Raw genomic sequence first — 17,175 nt, 5'->3', positions numbered from 1 at the left:
GTCGCTCAGTCGTGTCCGACTCTTCGCGACCCCATGGACTGCAGTCTACCAGGCTCCTCTGTCCATGGGATTTTCCAGGCAAGAGTACTGGAATGGGGTGCCATTGCCTTCTCCACCTGAATAGGCAAATCTATATAAATAGAAAGTAGAGAGAAGCCGGCGGAGTGTGGGTACCTCTTGCATTCCCGGGGACAGTCGTCCGTGATACAGCAGCGCGGCCATGGCAGAACCACAGCCCAGTCCGGCAGCCTCACCGACGAGGCTGCCCTCAGCTGTTGCTCCGACCTGGACCCCAGCACCAAGGATTTTCTCTTGCAGCAGACCATGCTGCGAATTAAGGATCCTAAGAAGTCACTGGATTTTTTATGAGAATTCTTGGAATGACACTATTCCAGAAACTTGATTTCCCCACTATGAAATTTTCACTGTATTTCTTGGCTTATGAGGATAAAAATGACATCCCAAAAGATAAAGATGAAAAAGTAGCGTGGGTATTCTCCAGAAAAGCTACACTTGAACTGACACACAACTGGGGCATGGAAGATGATGAGACCCAGAGTTACCACAGTGGCAATTCAGACCCTCGAGGATTTGGTCACATTGGAATTGCTGTTCCCAATGTTCATGGTGCTTGTAAAAGATTTGAAGAACTGGGAGTCAAATTTGTGAAGAAACCTGATGATGGTAAAATGAAAGGCCTGGCATTTATTCAAGATCCTGATGGTTACTGGATTGAAATTTTGAATCCCAACACAATGATAACTATTATTTAGTTCTGTGAGAACGCTGATTTGAAACTTCAGTGGAGACATTGTAGAAGGTAAAACAGGAAATCATGTGATTCAAGATATTCAGATAACAGAAGCATCTAGGACTGATGGATCCTTGTCCCAACTCAGATTATTCTTAAATCTATCTCCCTTTACTCTTTCAGCTGTTTCCCCCTAACTGGAAATAAAAGCAAAAATAAACAAATGGGACCTAATTAAACTTAAAAGCTTCTGCACATCAAAGGAAACTATTAGCAAGGTGAAAAGACAGCCTTCAGAATGGGAGAGAATAATAGCAAATGAAGCAACTGACAAACAACTAATCTCAAAAATATACAAGCAACTCCTACAGCTCAACTCCAGAAAAATAAATGACCCAATCAAAACATGGGCCAAAGAACTAAACAGACGTTTGTCCAAAGAAGACATACAGATGGCTAACAAACACATGAAAAGATGCTCAACATCACTCATTATCAGAGAAATGCAAATCAAAACCACTATGAGGTACCATTTCACACCAGTCAGAATGGCTGCGATCCAAAAGTCTACAAGTAATAAATGCTGGAGAGGGTGTGGAGAAAAGGGAACCCTCTTACACTGTTGGTGGGAATGCAAACTAGTACAGCCACTATGGAGAACAGTGTGGAGATTCCTTAAAAAACTGGAAATAGAACTGCCTTATGATCCAGCAATCCCACTGCTGGGCATACACACTGAGGAAACCAGAAGGGAAAGAGACACGTGTACCCCAATGTTCATCACAGCACTGTTTATAATAGCCAGGACATGGAAGCAACCTAGATGTCCATCAGCAGACGAATGGCTAAGAAAGCTGTGGTACATATACACAATGGAGTATTACTCAGCCATTAAAAAGAATACATTTGAATCAGTTCTAATGAGGTGGATGAAACTGGAACCTATTATACAGAGTGAAGTAAGCCAGAAGGAAAAACACCAATACAGTATACTAACGCATATATATGGAATTTAGAAAGATGGTAACAATAACCCTGTGTACGAGACAGCAAAAGAGACACTGATATATAGAACAGTCTTATGGACTCTGGGAGAGGGAGAGGGTGGGAAGATTGGGGAGAATGGCATTGAAACATGTAAAATATCATGTATGAAATGAGTTGCCAGTCCAGGTTTGATGCATGATACTGGATGCTTGGGGCTAGTGCACTGGGACAACCCAGAGGGATGGTATGGGGAGGGAGGAGGAAGGAGGGTTCAGGGTGGGGAACACATGTATACCTGTGGTGGACTCATTTTGATATTTGGCAAAACTAATACAATTTTGTAAAGTTTAAAAATAAAATAAAATAAAAATAAAGTATTTTCCTACTTAAAAAAAAAAGAAAGTAGATTAATGATTGCAGAGAACTGGGGAGGTAGTGGCCGTCTTTTGGGGTGCTAAAAATGTTCTAACATTATATTATGGCTATTGGATAAACCTGTAAATATAGTAAAAGCCACTGATTTATACACTTTAAATGAAATCTTAGGGAACTGCCTGGCAGTCCAGTAGTTAGGACTCTTTCACTGCATGGGACACAGGTTCAATCCCTGGTCAAGGAAATAAGATCACATGAGTGGCATGGCAAAAGTAAATAGATAAATGGGGGCACTTTATGGTATACAAATTATATCCTAACAAAGCTGTTAATTTATGTTCTGCTTAGTAATACAGACTTTTTCTGAGATGTAAAGACATCATGGTGATCTTAACTCTTCTCTAGGATTTTGGTGGTAAATTTTTATATACAGTAAATATCACTAAAGACAACTCCAAATCAAAGAATAGTCCTAAGAAAACACCCTTTGTATGTTCATTTGCTGTTGGTAGAGGATTTAATTTTTAATCTCAGGTTGATTTCTTGGTATCCAGAATGCTTTATTTTTGCTGTGAGTTGCTTCCTGAAGTGATTGCCTGTCTGTTGCCCACACCCCCTCATTAAAAATAAGAAAAGATCACATAATTATTTCTTTACTATGTTCATTTTATATATTGGAATGAAAGTAAAGATCTGTTTCATAGGTTACAGCTGTTTATACTATAACTCATTACTTCTCAGAGTCACAAGTCTTAACAGCTAGCTGTGCATATCTAAAATGTAAATTCCTGGTGTTTTTACACTTTTCACAGTGAAACTTATCCAGATTTGTCTACAGGAGCTATTTCTGTTTGTGGTACACTGAGAAAGAGCTACATAGGATGAAAAATGAAAGGTCTCATGGGACTAAAAATGAAATATTTTTTATGGCAACTTAAAAACCTTACTATCACTTCTTGGGCTTTCTTGGTGGCTCAGTAGTAGAGAAGCCATCTGACAATACAGAAAACGCAGATTCGATCCACATGCTTGCGACTAAGCCTGGGCGCTACAATATTGAACTTGTGCTCCAGAGCCTGGCAACAACAATTACTGAAGCCTGTGTGCCCTAGAGCCTGTGTTCTGCAACAAGAGAAGCCACAGCAATGAGAAGCCTGTGCACCGCAACTAGAGAGCAGCCTCTGCTCTCTGCAACTAGAGAAAAACCCATGCAGCAACGAAGACCCAGCACAGCCAAAAATAAATAAAGTTAAATAAAAAATGTTATTATCACTACTTGTAGTAATTACAAGGTTTTCTTCACAAAAATATTTTGACTCACAATCAATTTTTAACCTTGGGACAACTTCTTGTTATCAATATATGTCATGTGCCTGAACCTATGGCTCAAGAGCCACTATCAGCCACTCCACTGCAAGAGATGTAAACGAATTCAAATTTAACCTGAACAGAATTCAGAATCGGCCATTAAAGCTCATATTGTGTATTTTGAAGAAAAACAAGTCACTTTTAACTATATGCTTTGGGGAATTATTGGTAGACTTGCTTATTCATATATTTTTAAAGATTACCTTTTCTCCCCTGCATACACAAGTCTCTGTTTCACTCCTTTGCATTCAGTCCCACGGGTTTTTTCTTTCTAAAAATCTAGGAATCTTTACAGAAATATTGTGTTTCCCTTTAAATTAACAAGATTAGGAGGCATTGAAGCTAAGTGACCCTAAATTCTATGGCACCCTCAGGTATTAGACATGCAAAAACTGTAAGAGGCACCAAAATTCACTAGGGAAGAAAAAAAAATACTTTGAAGTTTTTTTGACTATTTTAAAAATTGCGTTTAAGAATAATACCTTGCAAGCCAATTTTAACATTATCCAGAACATAGCATCTAAATACTATGATAGTTTCTTTCCCTACATCCTTGTAAGTCAATTGTAACATTATCCGGATCATAGCATCTAGATACTATGAGTGAAGTTTTTTCCCCCCTGCATCTTCAGAAATCACTACAACTTTAAAATTCCTTATCTGAAACCTTATTTGGCCTGATATGTTTCAGAATTCAGAACATTTATCAGAAAAGTGTGTCTGCCACATATTATGTAACATCACTAGCAAGCACAGAAAAGGCACTGCAACCAAACTCATTCCTATTTTTGTAGAGAACTTACAAATACTCATTTGTATCCTCAGTTTCCTTCTGGTCAGATTTTACAGAGTTAGGAAAAGATTGGGACCTGGGACGGACATGTTAATTTGAAATCCAGTTATTTATATTTGATATCCATTTCACAGTCACTGTAAACCATTGGCCTTTTCTTTCACAAAAATGAAAATGTATTTAAAATGAAAACTGAAACAGTGTGTTTCCAGGAGTAAATGTAAAATAGATTTGCTTGTGAAACTATGTTAATTGTATTATGATCTTTCTCTAGCACTTGCCTAATTCCCTCTGGTTAAAAACTTCATTTCTTGGTGCGACAGTAGAAGGTATCAGGTCAGCCTGAAGCTTGCAGTGTGAGTCCCTGCGCGCTTCAAGGGCCTCCGGCAGCAGGAAGACCTGTGGGAGGGTAGGGAAGCTAGCCCAGTGCTGCAGGATATCTAGCTGGGCAAATTTCAGCCTCAGTGGATGAAGCAAAAGAGAGACCAAGTGGGGATTTATATGGTTACTGTTCTCTTGGTAGGACACGGAGGGAACGACAGTATTCCTCCTTAAGGCACTGGTATAAATTCTTACTTGGGAATTACAAAAAGTGACAAGGAATTCTTCACTTTGGGAAGAACGGCTGCTAAATAGGAGCTGGGGCTAGAAGAGGAACAGCGCAGCGAGTCTTGCACAGCTTGCGTGAAAATGGGCCATTTGTTTTTATACCGGTTCCAGAAAGTCAGGCACCTGAGCGGAGTGCAGCCGGCCCTCAGCTCCAGCCACGTTCCGAGTGAGGCGCTGTGGTCCAACAGCTGCAAGCAGTAAACTGCTGCCAGACTGGGTCCGGACTGTGGCCCTTACTGCCCGCCCGCCAGGCCTGTAAGTGGCGGGCAGGGAACCAGGAAAGCCCGAGGGAGGCGTGGCCAGGTCGCGAGAAAGCGCAGGCCCGACCCGCCCTCCACCCCTTCAAGGACAGGGCGGGACCCCCAGGGCATCCCAACAAATCCCCGTTTCCCGTTGACCGCGGGGCGGGACCCTCGCGGCTTTCCGTCCAATTCTCGCGCCTCTGGGCGAGAGGGGAGCAGGCCGGTGCCGCTGGGGGCTGCGGCGCAGTTGGTGAAGCGCAGGGCGGGTCGGGACTACTTGGCTGGCGGAGTTTGCGCTCCCTCCCTCTCTACCCTAACATTTTGGGGGTGGGGAGAAGTTAAGGACAGAGTTAAATGGTGTAGAGCGGCAGAGGTGACAGGACTTGGCGGAGGTGACTTCGTGCATGTCTCTGGCCCGGGTCTGAGAGGTACTCCTGAAGTTGGGCCGCTGGGCTGGTGCGTGGTGGTGCTTCGTTAGATTGCTGTCACCTGGTGGCTTTTAGAGTGTGTGCGGAGCTGCCTTTGCTTTGGTGGGGGGCGTCTCCGAGCTCTCGTCGCCCTCTCCTCTTGTCTCTAGTGCCAGGCTTTGAACTTGGCAGCCCTGCGAAAAATCGCCAGCACCAGGTACCTGGGCACCGGGAGGTACATTGTAATCTGGGGCTTATCTAACGGAAGGGAGTGCGGTTGTCCTAGTAATTCACCCAGTTAATCCGTGTAGTAATTTTTATCTAGCTTTCTGGCAGATGGACTTTGCGTGTGTTCGCTGTGAATTCCGAAGGGATGAGACTTGGCGCCTCCCAACCCTTCTGTTGTATGTCTTCCACCCTCTTTTACTAGTTTTTGGTAATTTTTTACTCCTGGAATTGTTAAGCTTGTTTTCGTCCTGCCCACAGTTCACCAGTTCAGTCCATACCCCTGTGGTTCCTGAACAGAATTGTTACAACAAGCACTTGGCAGTCCTAAACAACTCGTCTTGGTTTACCGGTATGTGGTTATCTATTCCTTTTACTTCTTTTTCCTGATTCTGTTTTGTACTCAGAGTTTCCATCTTACTGCTCCCAGGTGGCCCACTGTAATTAAGTCGGGCATCATCACTTTCCTAAAGCATTTATTTATAGGTTCTTTTGGAATTGTATTATTCAGTCTTTGTGATTGAGAGTTCAAAACAATCCTCCATGAAAGAATCTGATAATTCACATTTTTACTGTGTACCTCTTGCTGAGTTAAGACCGTAGTGAGTATGGAATTGATCGTTGTGGTCTCAGATGCCTAGAGTCTAAGTGGCATGGATGTATACAGAGAATAGCTTGTTTTTCTACATAGGTGTGTTAGTTTCCTATTGCTACATAACAATTTATCACAAACCTAACAGTTAAAAAAGAAATTTATTAACCTGCATCTCTATAGATGCAAAGTTTGGGTAGGTTTAGCTGGGTTCACTGCTTAGTGTCTCACAAAACTGAAATGAATTTGTTGGTCGAGGCTTTCTGAGGGAGAATCCATCTTCAGATTCATTGAGGTTGTTGGTAGAATTAATTTCCATGCAGTTACTAATTTCCATGCAGAATTAATTTCCCATCAGGACCGAGGTTGTCATTTCCTTACTGGCTGTCACCTGGGGTCTCTCTTAGTTCCACGGGAGCAAGTGCATTTTCAAAGCCAGACAGCACCTTCAACCCTTTTCATGCTTTTAATCTCCCTGACTCATCTTCGGCCACCTCTTGGAGAAAGCTTTCTGCTATAAGATAAGAGCTCAAGTGATTAGATTAGGCCCACCTGGATAATCCCTCTTCTTTAAGGTCAATTTTGCAATAACACCATCACAGTCCAAGAAATGATAATCTCATATTCACAGGTTCTGGGTATTAGCGGGGGCAGAATCAAGAGGGCCACTTACAGAAAATCCTGCTTAACATGATGTGGTTGTCTCAAAACTAGATTATTTTTATAATTCAGTTTCGAAGGTATTAAGGAAAAAATTAACCCTAACAATGATTATTTGAGTATCCTCTCTACAGATAAAGAAATTCAGATAAAGTTATTTGTCCCAGGGCATGTGAGTATAAAATGATGAGTTGGCATTTGGACCCAGATCTGCATTTCTTTTAGTCCTAAAGCCATGTTTATGGATGGTCACAGTGAAGGGCAGTTAGTCATTTAGATAGGAAAAAGCTGAGGAATTGGGATATTTGTTGTATCTCAGTTTTGGATTATCTCTTTATATTAGTGGTGTAGGCTAAGCTCTTCTTCCTTAACAAAGAAAGCCAAACTACAGTGGCATAAGTAAAAGGGTTTTTGTTGTTGTTGGTGGTGGTTTTTTGTTTGTTTTTCTTATACATCTAGAGGAAGGAGTCCAGGTCTAGTAGGAAGACGCTAACAGCCTCAATACCTGTCTCCTATAAATGGGTCCAAAGTGCTAGTCCAGTTGGCACTTTCCTGCTTGGCAGTGAGGAGAAGAGAAAGCAGAGAACACCTGTAGTTCCTTACAAGGGCATAATCTGGAGGCAGCATACACATCCAAAAGCCATACCGAGCTCCAAGGGAGAGTAGGAGAGATACAGCTGTGTGGCCTGCTACCCAGCTGAGACTCAGGATTCTGTTAAGAAAGGGTAAGAATTATATTGGCTTAAAGCAGTCTCTGCCACACCATTGTTTTGTTTTTGTTTTTGTTTTAAATAATGTTTTATTCTGTAACTTTCTGTGAGTGGAATATACTATTTGACTTTGCTATTAGTTTTAACAAGTAGTATTTGAAAGGACAGGAAATTCTTAATATTACTGTTCCTTGATTTCTCAGCTGCTATTTTAATATGTTGGAGAAGGAAATGGCACCCCACTCTAGTACTCTTGCCTGGAAAATCCCACGGACGGAGGAGCCTGATAGGTTACAGTCTGTGGGGTCGCAAAGAGTCGGACACGACTGAACGACTTCACTTCACTCCCTTCACTCACTTCATACTTTATCACTGAAGAAGGAAATGGCAACCCACTCCAGTGTTCTTGCCTGGAGAATCCCATGGACAGAGGAGCCTGGCGGGCCATGGTGCATGGGGTTGCAGAGAGTCGGACACAACTGAAGTGACTGAGCACATTTTAATATATAATTTAAAAGGCTTCTTTGAGGAATTTCTTTTTCTATTCACATTTTGTGTTACTTTGATTTCTCTGAAAATTAATACATCTGGAAAATGTTCAAGATTGCTTTACGATACTTGATCATTCTGTGTAGGCCTCACTGCACAGTTAGGTTACAGCAGCTTGTCATATGACTTATGCAATCTGTTGATTTATGCATTCTGTAATATTTTGTAAGTTTATGATTTAATGACTCTTCCATACCTTTTCATATTTTCCTCTTGAAATTTCTTTCTCTCAGTCCATTATCCTTTTCTATACATCTGCATTCTATGTACCCATTTAGACTGACTGTAAGTCCCCTCTCCCACTCTCAGGTATGGGAGGAAGATTATGGTCAAACAGATCTGTATTTGAGTTGTTGGTTTGATCTTAGGCAATTTACTAAATCTCTAAGATTTGACTTCCTATGTAAATGGCAGTGAACGCCATTTTTCATAGAATGAAGATGAAGGAGATGATACATTTTCTGTCACACTTACTGCAATACTTGGCTCAAAAAAATATAGTGATCTTGAGGATCACTCCTTGCTGCTGCTGCTGCTGCTAAGTCGCTTCAGTCGTGTCTGACTCTGTGCGACCCCATAGACGGCAGCCCACCAGGCTCCCCCGTCCCTGGGATTCTCCAGGCAAGAACACTGGAGTGGGTTGCCATTTCCTTCTCCAAGGCATGAAAGTGAAACGTGAAAGTGAAGTCGCTCAGATGTGTCGGACTCTTAGCGACCCCGTGGACTGCAGCCTACCAGGCTCCTCCGTCCATGGGATTTTCCAGGCAAGAGTACCGGAGTGGGTTGATCTCTAGCAATTTGAGACTCTGTTTTTTTGTTTTGTTTTTTTTTTTAATTGATTTTCTCTCTTGAACAAATCTGTGAATTCCTAAGGACTAGAACCAAGTCCTAGATATACTGTGATCCCTAAATATTGACGTAGTGCGTTGAAACTAGTACCTAAAAAATGTTTATGGGAGTTAATTATGAGGGCTTTTTTCTATAGTGTTCCTATTGTGACTGCATCATGGAAAATCAACTGGCTAAATCAACTGAAGAAAGGACATTTCAGTACCAAGATTCCCTTCCATCGCTGCCTGTTCCTTCACTTGAAGAATCATTAAAAAAATACCTTGAATCGGGTATGTTTGTGATCTTTTAACGTATGTTAATATTGCTAGCAGCTTAACTGTGAAATTGTCAGAAGTTGATGAGGGTCTAATTGTTTTGTCCTCTAAGTGAAAAGTGAAAGTGAAGTCGCTCAGTCATGTCCGACTCTTTGTGACCCCATGGACTGTAGTCTACCACACTCCTCCGTCCATGGGATTTTCCAGGCAAGGGTACTGGAGTGGGTTGCCATTTCCTTCTCCAGAGGATCTTCCCGACCCAGGGATTGAACCCAGGTCTCCCACATTGTAGGCAGATGCTTTAACCTCTGAGCCACCAGGGAAGTCTTTGTCCTCTAGGCTCATGATAATTAAAAGTATCCTTAAAATGTCCAAAACATTTCTGTCTTTCTCTAATGTTAATTTTTCCATAGTTAAAAAGCCAGGTAGTACTATTAGGTTTACAATAAGAAGTAGTCCTCCGCCTCGTTTCCCGCACTGCATTTTCAAATATCTACTTCTTGTGTTGTTTATCTCCAGATTTAAACTAACAAGCATATACAACTCCTTCTTAGATTTTTTAGTTGTAGGTATTATATGTTAGTTCCTAAAAAGATGAAGATTTAGTTCTCCTACACCCCTCTAACCTCCAGCTTCATTTCTCAACATTTATGCAATCTAACATATCACATTTTCCCTCTAATTTTCTCACTGTTGCCCCAAATCACCATTTGCAATTAAATTAGTGTTTACCTGATTTAAATCTGGATTTACCTGAAGTAGGACTTCCCTGGTGGCTCAGACGGTAAAGCGTCTTGCTTACAATGCAGGAGACCTGGGTTCCATCCCTGAGTCGGGAAGATCCTCTGGAGAAGGAAATGGCAACCCACTCCAGTACTCTTGCCTGGAAAATAACATGGACAGAGGAGCATAGTGGGCTACAGTCCATGGGGTCGCAAAGAGTCGGACATGACTAAGCGACTTCACTTTCACTTTCACTTTACCCAAAGTAATTTAGCAGACCATTGAGGGTTTGGGGATATGCAGTTATTCACAGGTGAACCATTCAGTGTACAGTGCTGTAATTACGTTTTTGCTGCATTTTTTGGTTTTTCCTCATTTCTCATTTGCTTGCTTTGCTTTGTATCTACAACTCACTCAACCCAGATATCTCACTACACCTAAAATCCCTGAATCCAGTTAAATACACAAGATAGTCACTCAGTTTCATTTCTTCTTGGAGACATCCCTCCTGGAGCCCCCTACCTTCTTGTTGGAATTAGTGTTTACTTTTCTCAAGATGGCTGGAGGTTCTGTAGCCATCATTCTGGTGGTTCTCTTTACCTCTCTCTCCTGTGTTGGATTCCCTGGTTCCTGGGTTCTGTTTCCTCGTTTTGTTTGCTTATTTTGAAGTGCATCTTTAGAGGCTACTTGAGAAAGGGTGTCTGGGAGGAAAAGAATGTTTTTATGCTACTCATGCTTGATTGTTTGGCTGAGTATAGAATTTGGGGTTGGAAATGACTTTTCTTAAGTTTTGAAGGAACTGTCTGTTTCTCTTGAGAAACCTGATGCTGTTCTGGTGTTTGACCCTTTATATGTGACCCATTGTTTGTCACTCCCTAGATATGTTTGGAAACCATTTCTTTGTCTCTGTTATTCTGAATATCTCAGTGATGTACCATGATGTATAGGTATTTTCATTATTTCACTGAACATTCAGTGGGTCCTTTCTGTTTAAAAAGTTATGTTCTTCAGTTCTAGGAAATTATTCTTTTTTTAATTAGAGGAAAATTGCTTTATAATGTTGTGTTAGTTTCTGCCATACAACAAAGCAAGTCAGTCATAATTATATGTATATCCCATGCTTCTTGAGCCTCCCTCTCCCTGCACATTCCACCCCAGAAATTTTTAAAGTATCACTTGTTTTGTAGTTTTCTCCTCTCTTTTTTTCACTCTCTTTCTGAGAGCAGCTCCTATTACTTGGATCTGGTTTTTCTGGGCAAAGCTTTTAATTAAAAAGTTATTTTCCTTTCATTTTATTAATGAAAGTGTTAGTCACTCAGTCATGTATGACTCTTTGCAACTCCATTGCCTGCAGCCCACCAGGTTTCTCTGTCCATGGAGTTCTCCAGGCAAGAATACTGGAGTGGGTTGCCATTCCTTTCTCCAACAGATCTTCCTGACCCAGGGATTAAACCCAGGTCTCCTGCATTGCAGGCAGATTCTTTACCTTCTGAGCCACTTGTCCCTTTTTGGTCCATTTAATATTTGGTATCATCAGTCCTTTTTTGGCCTGACTCCTTCCTACATAAGGGATTTTCCTCTAATATGTGGCAATCCTTTGTCATTCACATTTGAGTCAGATCCTGAGAAGCTTATGGGGAGCTCTGAGTGTGTGAATAGACCTTGGTGACCTGTGGGCCTTATAATGAGCCATAGAGGGTAATAGGGCAGAGGTCTAGAAGTTCTATTAGGACATATCCAAATGCCCACTCCAGTACTTTTGCCTGGAGAATCCCATGGACGGGGGAGCCTGGTGGGCTGCAGTCCATGGGGTCGCTAGAGTCGGACATGACTGAGCAACTTCACTTTCCCTTTTCACTTTCATGCGTTGGAGAAGGAAGTGGCAACCCACTCCAGCGTTCTTGCCTGGAGAATCCCAGGGACGGGGAAGCCTGGTGTGCTGCCGTCTCTGGGGTCGCACAGAGTCGGACACGGCTGAAGCGACTTAGCAGCAGCAGCAGCAGCAAATGCCCAACCTCCTTTCTCTTGGACTGATATTTTCCCCGAAGAAGAATTCGCTCGTCTTTTGTTAGGAAGGCAGAAGCCTGATGGCTAGTGTTTGGAGAGCTGAGTGGAGGAAGAGACAAGAGGGATCATTGTTCTAGTGTACACTTTCATTGTTAACCCTCTGTTTAAAATGTGAGCTGGAATCAATGTGTTTTGCTAGTTTGGGACAACTTCTCCTAAGGGTAAACCTTCATATTTCTAACGCTATTGGGAGGGAGGAAGTTGTCTGGCTTTCTGGAGTGTAGGAGATTCATAAGGACGGCTGTGGGTGGGGTGGTTGTCAGCTGCTTTTACAAGCATTGAAGCAGTTATACTGTTTTCAGCCTCATATTGTCCCTTATCTTTAGAAGTCTGTGTGTCATGAATTCTTGAACCTTCCTAGAGTTCCACTGCAGGACTTGGCTTGCTTGTTGGGTTTGCACCAAGCCCTCCTTACCCTCCCACTTCTTTCTACTCCCTAGGCTGTGGGTACTTCGTCCATTCTGTGGTCAGTCATCATTTCCCCACACGTTTTCTAATTTGTAAAATGTTAACCTCTCTGCTGTCCTCTCTTCTTTCATGTTCTTTGTCCTTATAAACTTATACCTTTTTAGTAATTCTCATTTTAGTGAGTTACTAGAAGTGAAGATATCTTGATGAACTTAGTTGCCTTTGTTTAACTGGAAGGCTCTGATTTTTTTTTTCTTATTTTTCTCACCTACTTTCATCTGGGAATTCTAGTTTCTTTTTTTAAAAAAACTTTCTGATTATTCACTTGTGCTCTCTGAATGCAGCTATTTAAACTAACTTTAAGATTTTGAGGAGGCAAAAATAAATCAAAAGGAAGATATTAATGTCGCTTGATTTCTAATTAAGGGATTTCTACTTTCATCTATAGCTTAATTTTCAGAACACTTGGTTTTCATGGACTAGGCACCTTGTATTCTGTGTATGTGTTTGTGAAGAAAGTCGTTATTGGCCACAAGCGATCCTAAACTGCTCTGGGAAGGCTTTACACTTAAATCTACATATATGCTGCATTTACATTCATAATGTTTAAGGCTCTGCTTGAACATTAATGGAAAGAAGCTTTAATTTCTCACAGTAATGGCTAGTGAGATTTCTCACAGTAATGGCTAGGTGATAGTCCTGTGTGTCATTTTAACTATCATTGTCTAGAATGATTTTAAAATAATTGTGGGAAAAACAGTATCAGACTACATAGTATCCACTGTTTTATTTTTTTGACATATTTTGCATTATTGCTTTTCAGCCATTTTCATGTTATAAACTCTAATTTAGTGGACTGCTCTAGTATATACATAAGTGTTTTATGTAACTGAGTCAAGATTTATGTAATTAATAATAATTGAGGTGAGTTTGTGGTACTTGACGTCTAAATACTTTAATGCGTATTTCTTCCTTTTACAGTAAAGCCATTTGCAAATGAGGAAGAATATAAGAATACTGAAGCAATTGTCTGGAAATTTCAAAATGGCATTGGAGAAAAATTGCAGCAGAAATTACTTCAAAGAGCAAAAGGAAAAAGAAACTGGGTATTTATGTTATTGTATTTATTAGAATATTGATACTTAATGAAAAGTAAATGTGTATCTAGCTTTCATTTTTAAATTATTACTGTAGAATATACTGTAGAATACTATTACTGTAGAAATATACCGTAGAATCCTTTATCACGGAGAAGGCAATGGCACCCCACTCCAGCACTCTTGCCTGGAAAATCCCATGGATGGAGGAGCCTGGTAGGCTGCAGTCCATGGGGTTGCTAGGAGTCGGACACAACTGAGTGACTTCACTTTCACGTTTCACTTTCATGCATTGGAAAAGGAAATGGCAACCCACTCCAGTGTTCTTGCCTGGAGAATCCCAGGGACGGGGGAGCCTGGTGGTCTGCCGTCTCTGGGGTCTCACAGAGTCGGACATGACTAAGCGACTTAGCAGCAGCAGCAGCATCTTTTATCATCCAAAAGAATGAATGAATTGTTTAACTCTGGGGAGTTTTAAGTATTGTGTGTGGGTTCCTTTTATTATGTAGGGGAACTTGGTAAAATGCAGAATTCCTGGGACCAGTGATTCTGATTCATTATCTCTGGAAAGGGTGCCCAGATATCCTTATTTAACTACTCTATGCAGTTCTGATGCAGGTCATCTTTAGACCATGTTTGAGAAAAACATTTTGTCCAGATAATCATAGCCTAAAAAAAAGCCCCAAATACTAAAATAGATATCACATTTATGGTGTGCAAATATTTATACAGTGCACAGGAGAAAAGGGCCATTAGAAAACTGGAGTGAAGAATGGTTATGGGTATTCTGTGTTTCAGTTGGGTAGATTGAGGAAACATTGGTATAAAGATCTCAGTAATTTTTCACAAGGAATCTTCTTTGATTTTTCATCTTAACTACTCTACTTCTGTAGGATGAGTTTTCGTAATTTAAGATACTGCCTTAGTCTAGAAATAATGTTTGTAACTATCATTTAGTTTTAGAAATAAAAAGCAAGCTGATCTTAGATACCTATAATGGAATAATACAAGTTTATATGTCTAGATTCCTTTTTTCTCAGTTTTGAGTCTTCAGTGACTTTAAATTAGGGTAAAGGTTAAAGAAGTCATTGTTCTGCCTGTATCCTTTTCACATATTTTTCCAAATGACTGACTATAGTTTGTAACATCAAATTCTTCAAAAAGAGTTCCAGGTAATTTGATGAGACCCACTTACTTACACATGAGATTCAGTTGCAGTTGTGAACAGGTACTCTGAGAAAACACACCTAGAGTGCTTTGTTGGATATTGGTAGTTTTAATATGCTCTGTCTGAAGGTGTTTCTTTCAGTGCTTTCTTGTTTCACGTTTTTGATAATGTAGTTAAACTTGAATAGTACTTAATTCAGATCCCATAATTCCAAAAGAAAGAAATGATCACAATAGCATTTTTACTATTTGTAATGATTTAAAATGAAACATGTTTTTAAGTATTGAAAAGTAATTAAAGAAAAAAGAATAGAACTTTTTTTTCCTTCTCAGCAGTTACACCTTCAGATGTTGATACTATCAATAGCATTAGGCTGATGTTCTTAATTTCTTTTAGCTGGAAGAGTGGTGGCTGAATGTTTCCTACCTGGATGTTCGTATACCATCACAACTGAATGTCAACTTTGGGGGTCCTGCAAGCCATAGTGAACACTACTGGCCTCCAAAGGAAGGCACACAATTGGAAAGAGGAAGTATAAGTCTTTGGCATAACTTGAACTACTGGCAGCTATTAAGAAAGTAAGGATAGTTTTGTCAATTCAGTTACATATTTACCCAAAGTCTCTGGTGGCAAAATGTTGAGAAGCTTAATTTACTCATTTGGGGATGAATACTATAGGTGTGACTGGTTTAAAAGTTTTATAATGATTTCTTGGCCAATATACTTTTGTTTGTTTGTTTTAATAGAGAAAAGTTAGCTGTCGAAAAAATTGGAAATACTCCTCTAGATATGAATCAATTCCGAATGCTGTTTTCTACCTGCAAGATTCCAGGAATTACTAGAGATTCAATTATTAATTATTTTAGGACTGGTAAGTAGAAAACATTTGTACTTTTTCCGGTAAAAGCATTGGGATTTGGATAGTTTTTTTTTTTTAAGGTTTATTTTATTTATGGCTGTCCTGGGTCTCTGTTGCTGCGTGCGGCTTTCTCTAGTTGTGGCGAGGGGGGCTTCAGTAGTCGCAGCATACGGGTGTAGTTGTTCCTCAGCGTGTGGGATCTTCCCGGACCAGGGATTGAACATGTGTCCCCAACTTTGGCAGATGGATTCTTTACTGCTGAGTCACCAGGGAAGCCCCAGGATTTGGGTGGTTTTGCTGCAGTTCTTCTGTGATGCTGTGGAATGTACTCTTTTGTTGGCTGTGCCATGTGCCTTACGGGATCGCAGTTCCCTGACTAGGGACAGAACCCAGGCCCACAGCAGTGGAAGTGTCAGGTCCTAAGCACTGAGCTGGCAGGGAAATCCCATGATGTTATGGAACGTGCTATTTCGAAGAATATTTCTTACTGGATTTTGACTAGTTTTATTGGATTTTGATTTGGCCTAGTCATAGAAAGACTAGGCTTTCTATGAACCTTATCTTTCAGCCATAGTGATTTAGCTGGAAATAATTTATGGGAATGGATTTTTTTTGAAACTGTGTCTTACATGGTTTGATACAAACCTAATGCTTGCATTGTATCATTTGATAGTTCGAAATGGTCATTTTGGAAAATGGGAAAAGCACACATTCTGTGCAAAGGTAGGGTACCTAAACAGTATTGAAATGTGTGTTTATGGGTTTAAAGTTAGACTATATGGTATCATGTATTTTTTCTTAAGCAGCAACAGTGGAAGAGGGAGTGAAGGATTTTTGCAAGGGAGAAATTATAATGTTGGGTATGGAATCTAGTCTGGTTAAGGAGAAAATTGAAGAAATTATGTGTTGATGGGGATAACAGTGTGCTAGCCACTGCAACTAAGAGGCTAGTGTCAGTAAGGAAGCAATAATTAGGCCTGGTTTGAGGTTTTCGCTGTTTTTTGTTTTTTGTGTGCATGCTAAGTTGCTTCAGTCATGTCTGACTCTGTGATCCCATGGACTGTAGCCTTCCAAGCTCCTCTGTCCGTGGTATTCTCCAGACAAGAATATTGGAGTGGGTTGCCATTCTCTCCTCCAGGGGATCTTCTGGCCCAGGTTCCTTACCCCTTAAGTGACAATTTTTTTTTTCCCTTAAGTGACAATTAAGGCTAATTCAGTTCTGCTTTTCATCCTGTTCACCTCATTTTGCCCAAGCAGTTCAGACTTTGAATGGCATCTCTTGTCATCTGGATTCATAGAGCAGGGCATAACCTAATTTGACCCAAGATTCTCACTGCTGTGACCCACCTTCCACTGCTTCCCTAAACTCTTCTGCTGTACTTCATGAACTCATGGCCAGCAAAATCCATTTTTTGGATTTTTTGGATCCTCCTCCTTTTCTCTGAAAGCTCCCCTTTCCTTTTGAAAGCTGCTGTTTCT

General features: G+C 40.7%; 1 protein-coding gene and 1 pseudogene across 10 annotated transcripts in view; both read left to right on the top strand.

Annotated features, from left to right (window-relative positions):
- The first annotated feature begins 217 nt into the window (after positions 1-217).
- LOC129659039 (lactoylglutathione lyase-like) lies at positions 218-945 on the top strand (annotated as a pseudogene).
- Positions 946-5,312: 4,367 nt separating this feature from the next.
- The window catches only part of CROT (carnitine O-octanoyltransferase), a 55,817-nt gene continuing 43,954 nt past the window's right edge, over positions 5,313-17,175 (top strand). Inside the window, exons 1-7 of one of the 10 annotated variants that reach the window (XM_055590049.1) lie at positions 5,314-5,553; positions 6,019-6,109; positions 7,469-7,734; positions 9,254-9,389; positions 13,554-13,678; positions 15,234-15,415; positions 15,584-15,708. In XM_055590049.1, coding sequence (XP_055446024.1) covers positions 9,275-9,389; positions 13,554-13,678; positions 15,234-15,415; positions 15,584-15,708 — 547 coding nt within the window. In that variant the 5' untranslated portion in view covers positions 5,314-5,553; positions 6,019-6,109; positions 7,469-7,734; positions 9,254-9,274. Of the gene's footprint in view, positions 5,582-5,612; positions 5,750-5,857; positions 5,937-6,018; positions 6,110-7,468; positions 7,735-9,253; positions 9,390-13,553; positions 13,679-15,233; positions 15,416-15,583; positions 15,709-17,175 lie in introns of those variants that run through there. The other 9 variants (XM_055590051.1, XM_055590047.1, XM_055590050.1 and 6 more) reach the window with 9 other exon arrangements.

This window comes from Bubalus kerabau, chromosome 8, assembly GCF_029407905.1.
Source record: "Bubalus kerabau isolate K-KA32 ecotype Philippines breed swamp buffalo chromosome 8, PCC_UOA_SB_1v2, whole genome shotgun sequence".
Taxonomy (NCBI): Eukaryota; Metazoa; Chordata; class Mammalia; order Artiodactyla; family Bovidae; genus Bubalus; species Bubalus kerabau.
This window is presented reverse-complemented; position numbering and strand designations above follow the sequence as displayed.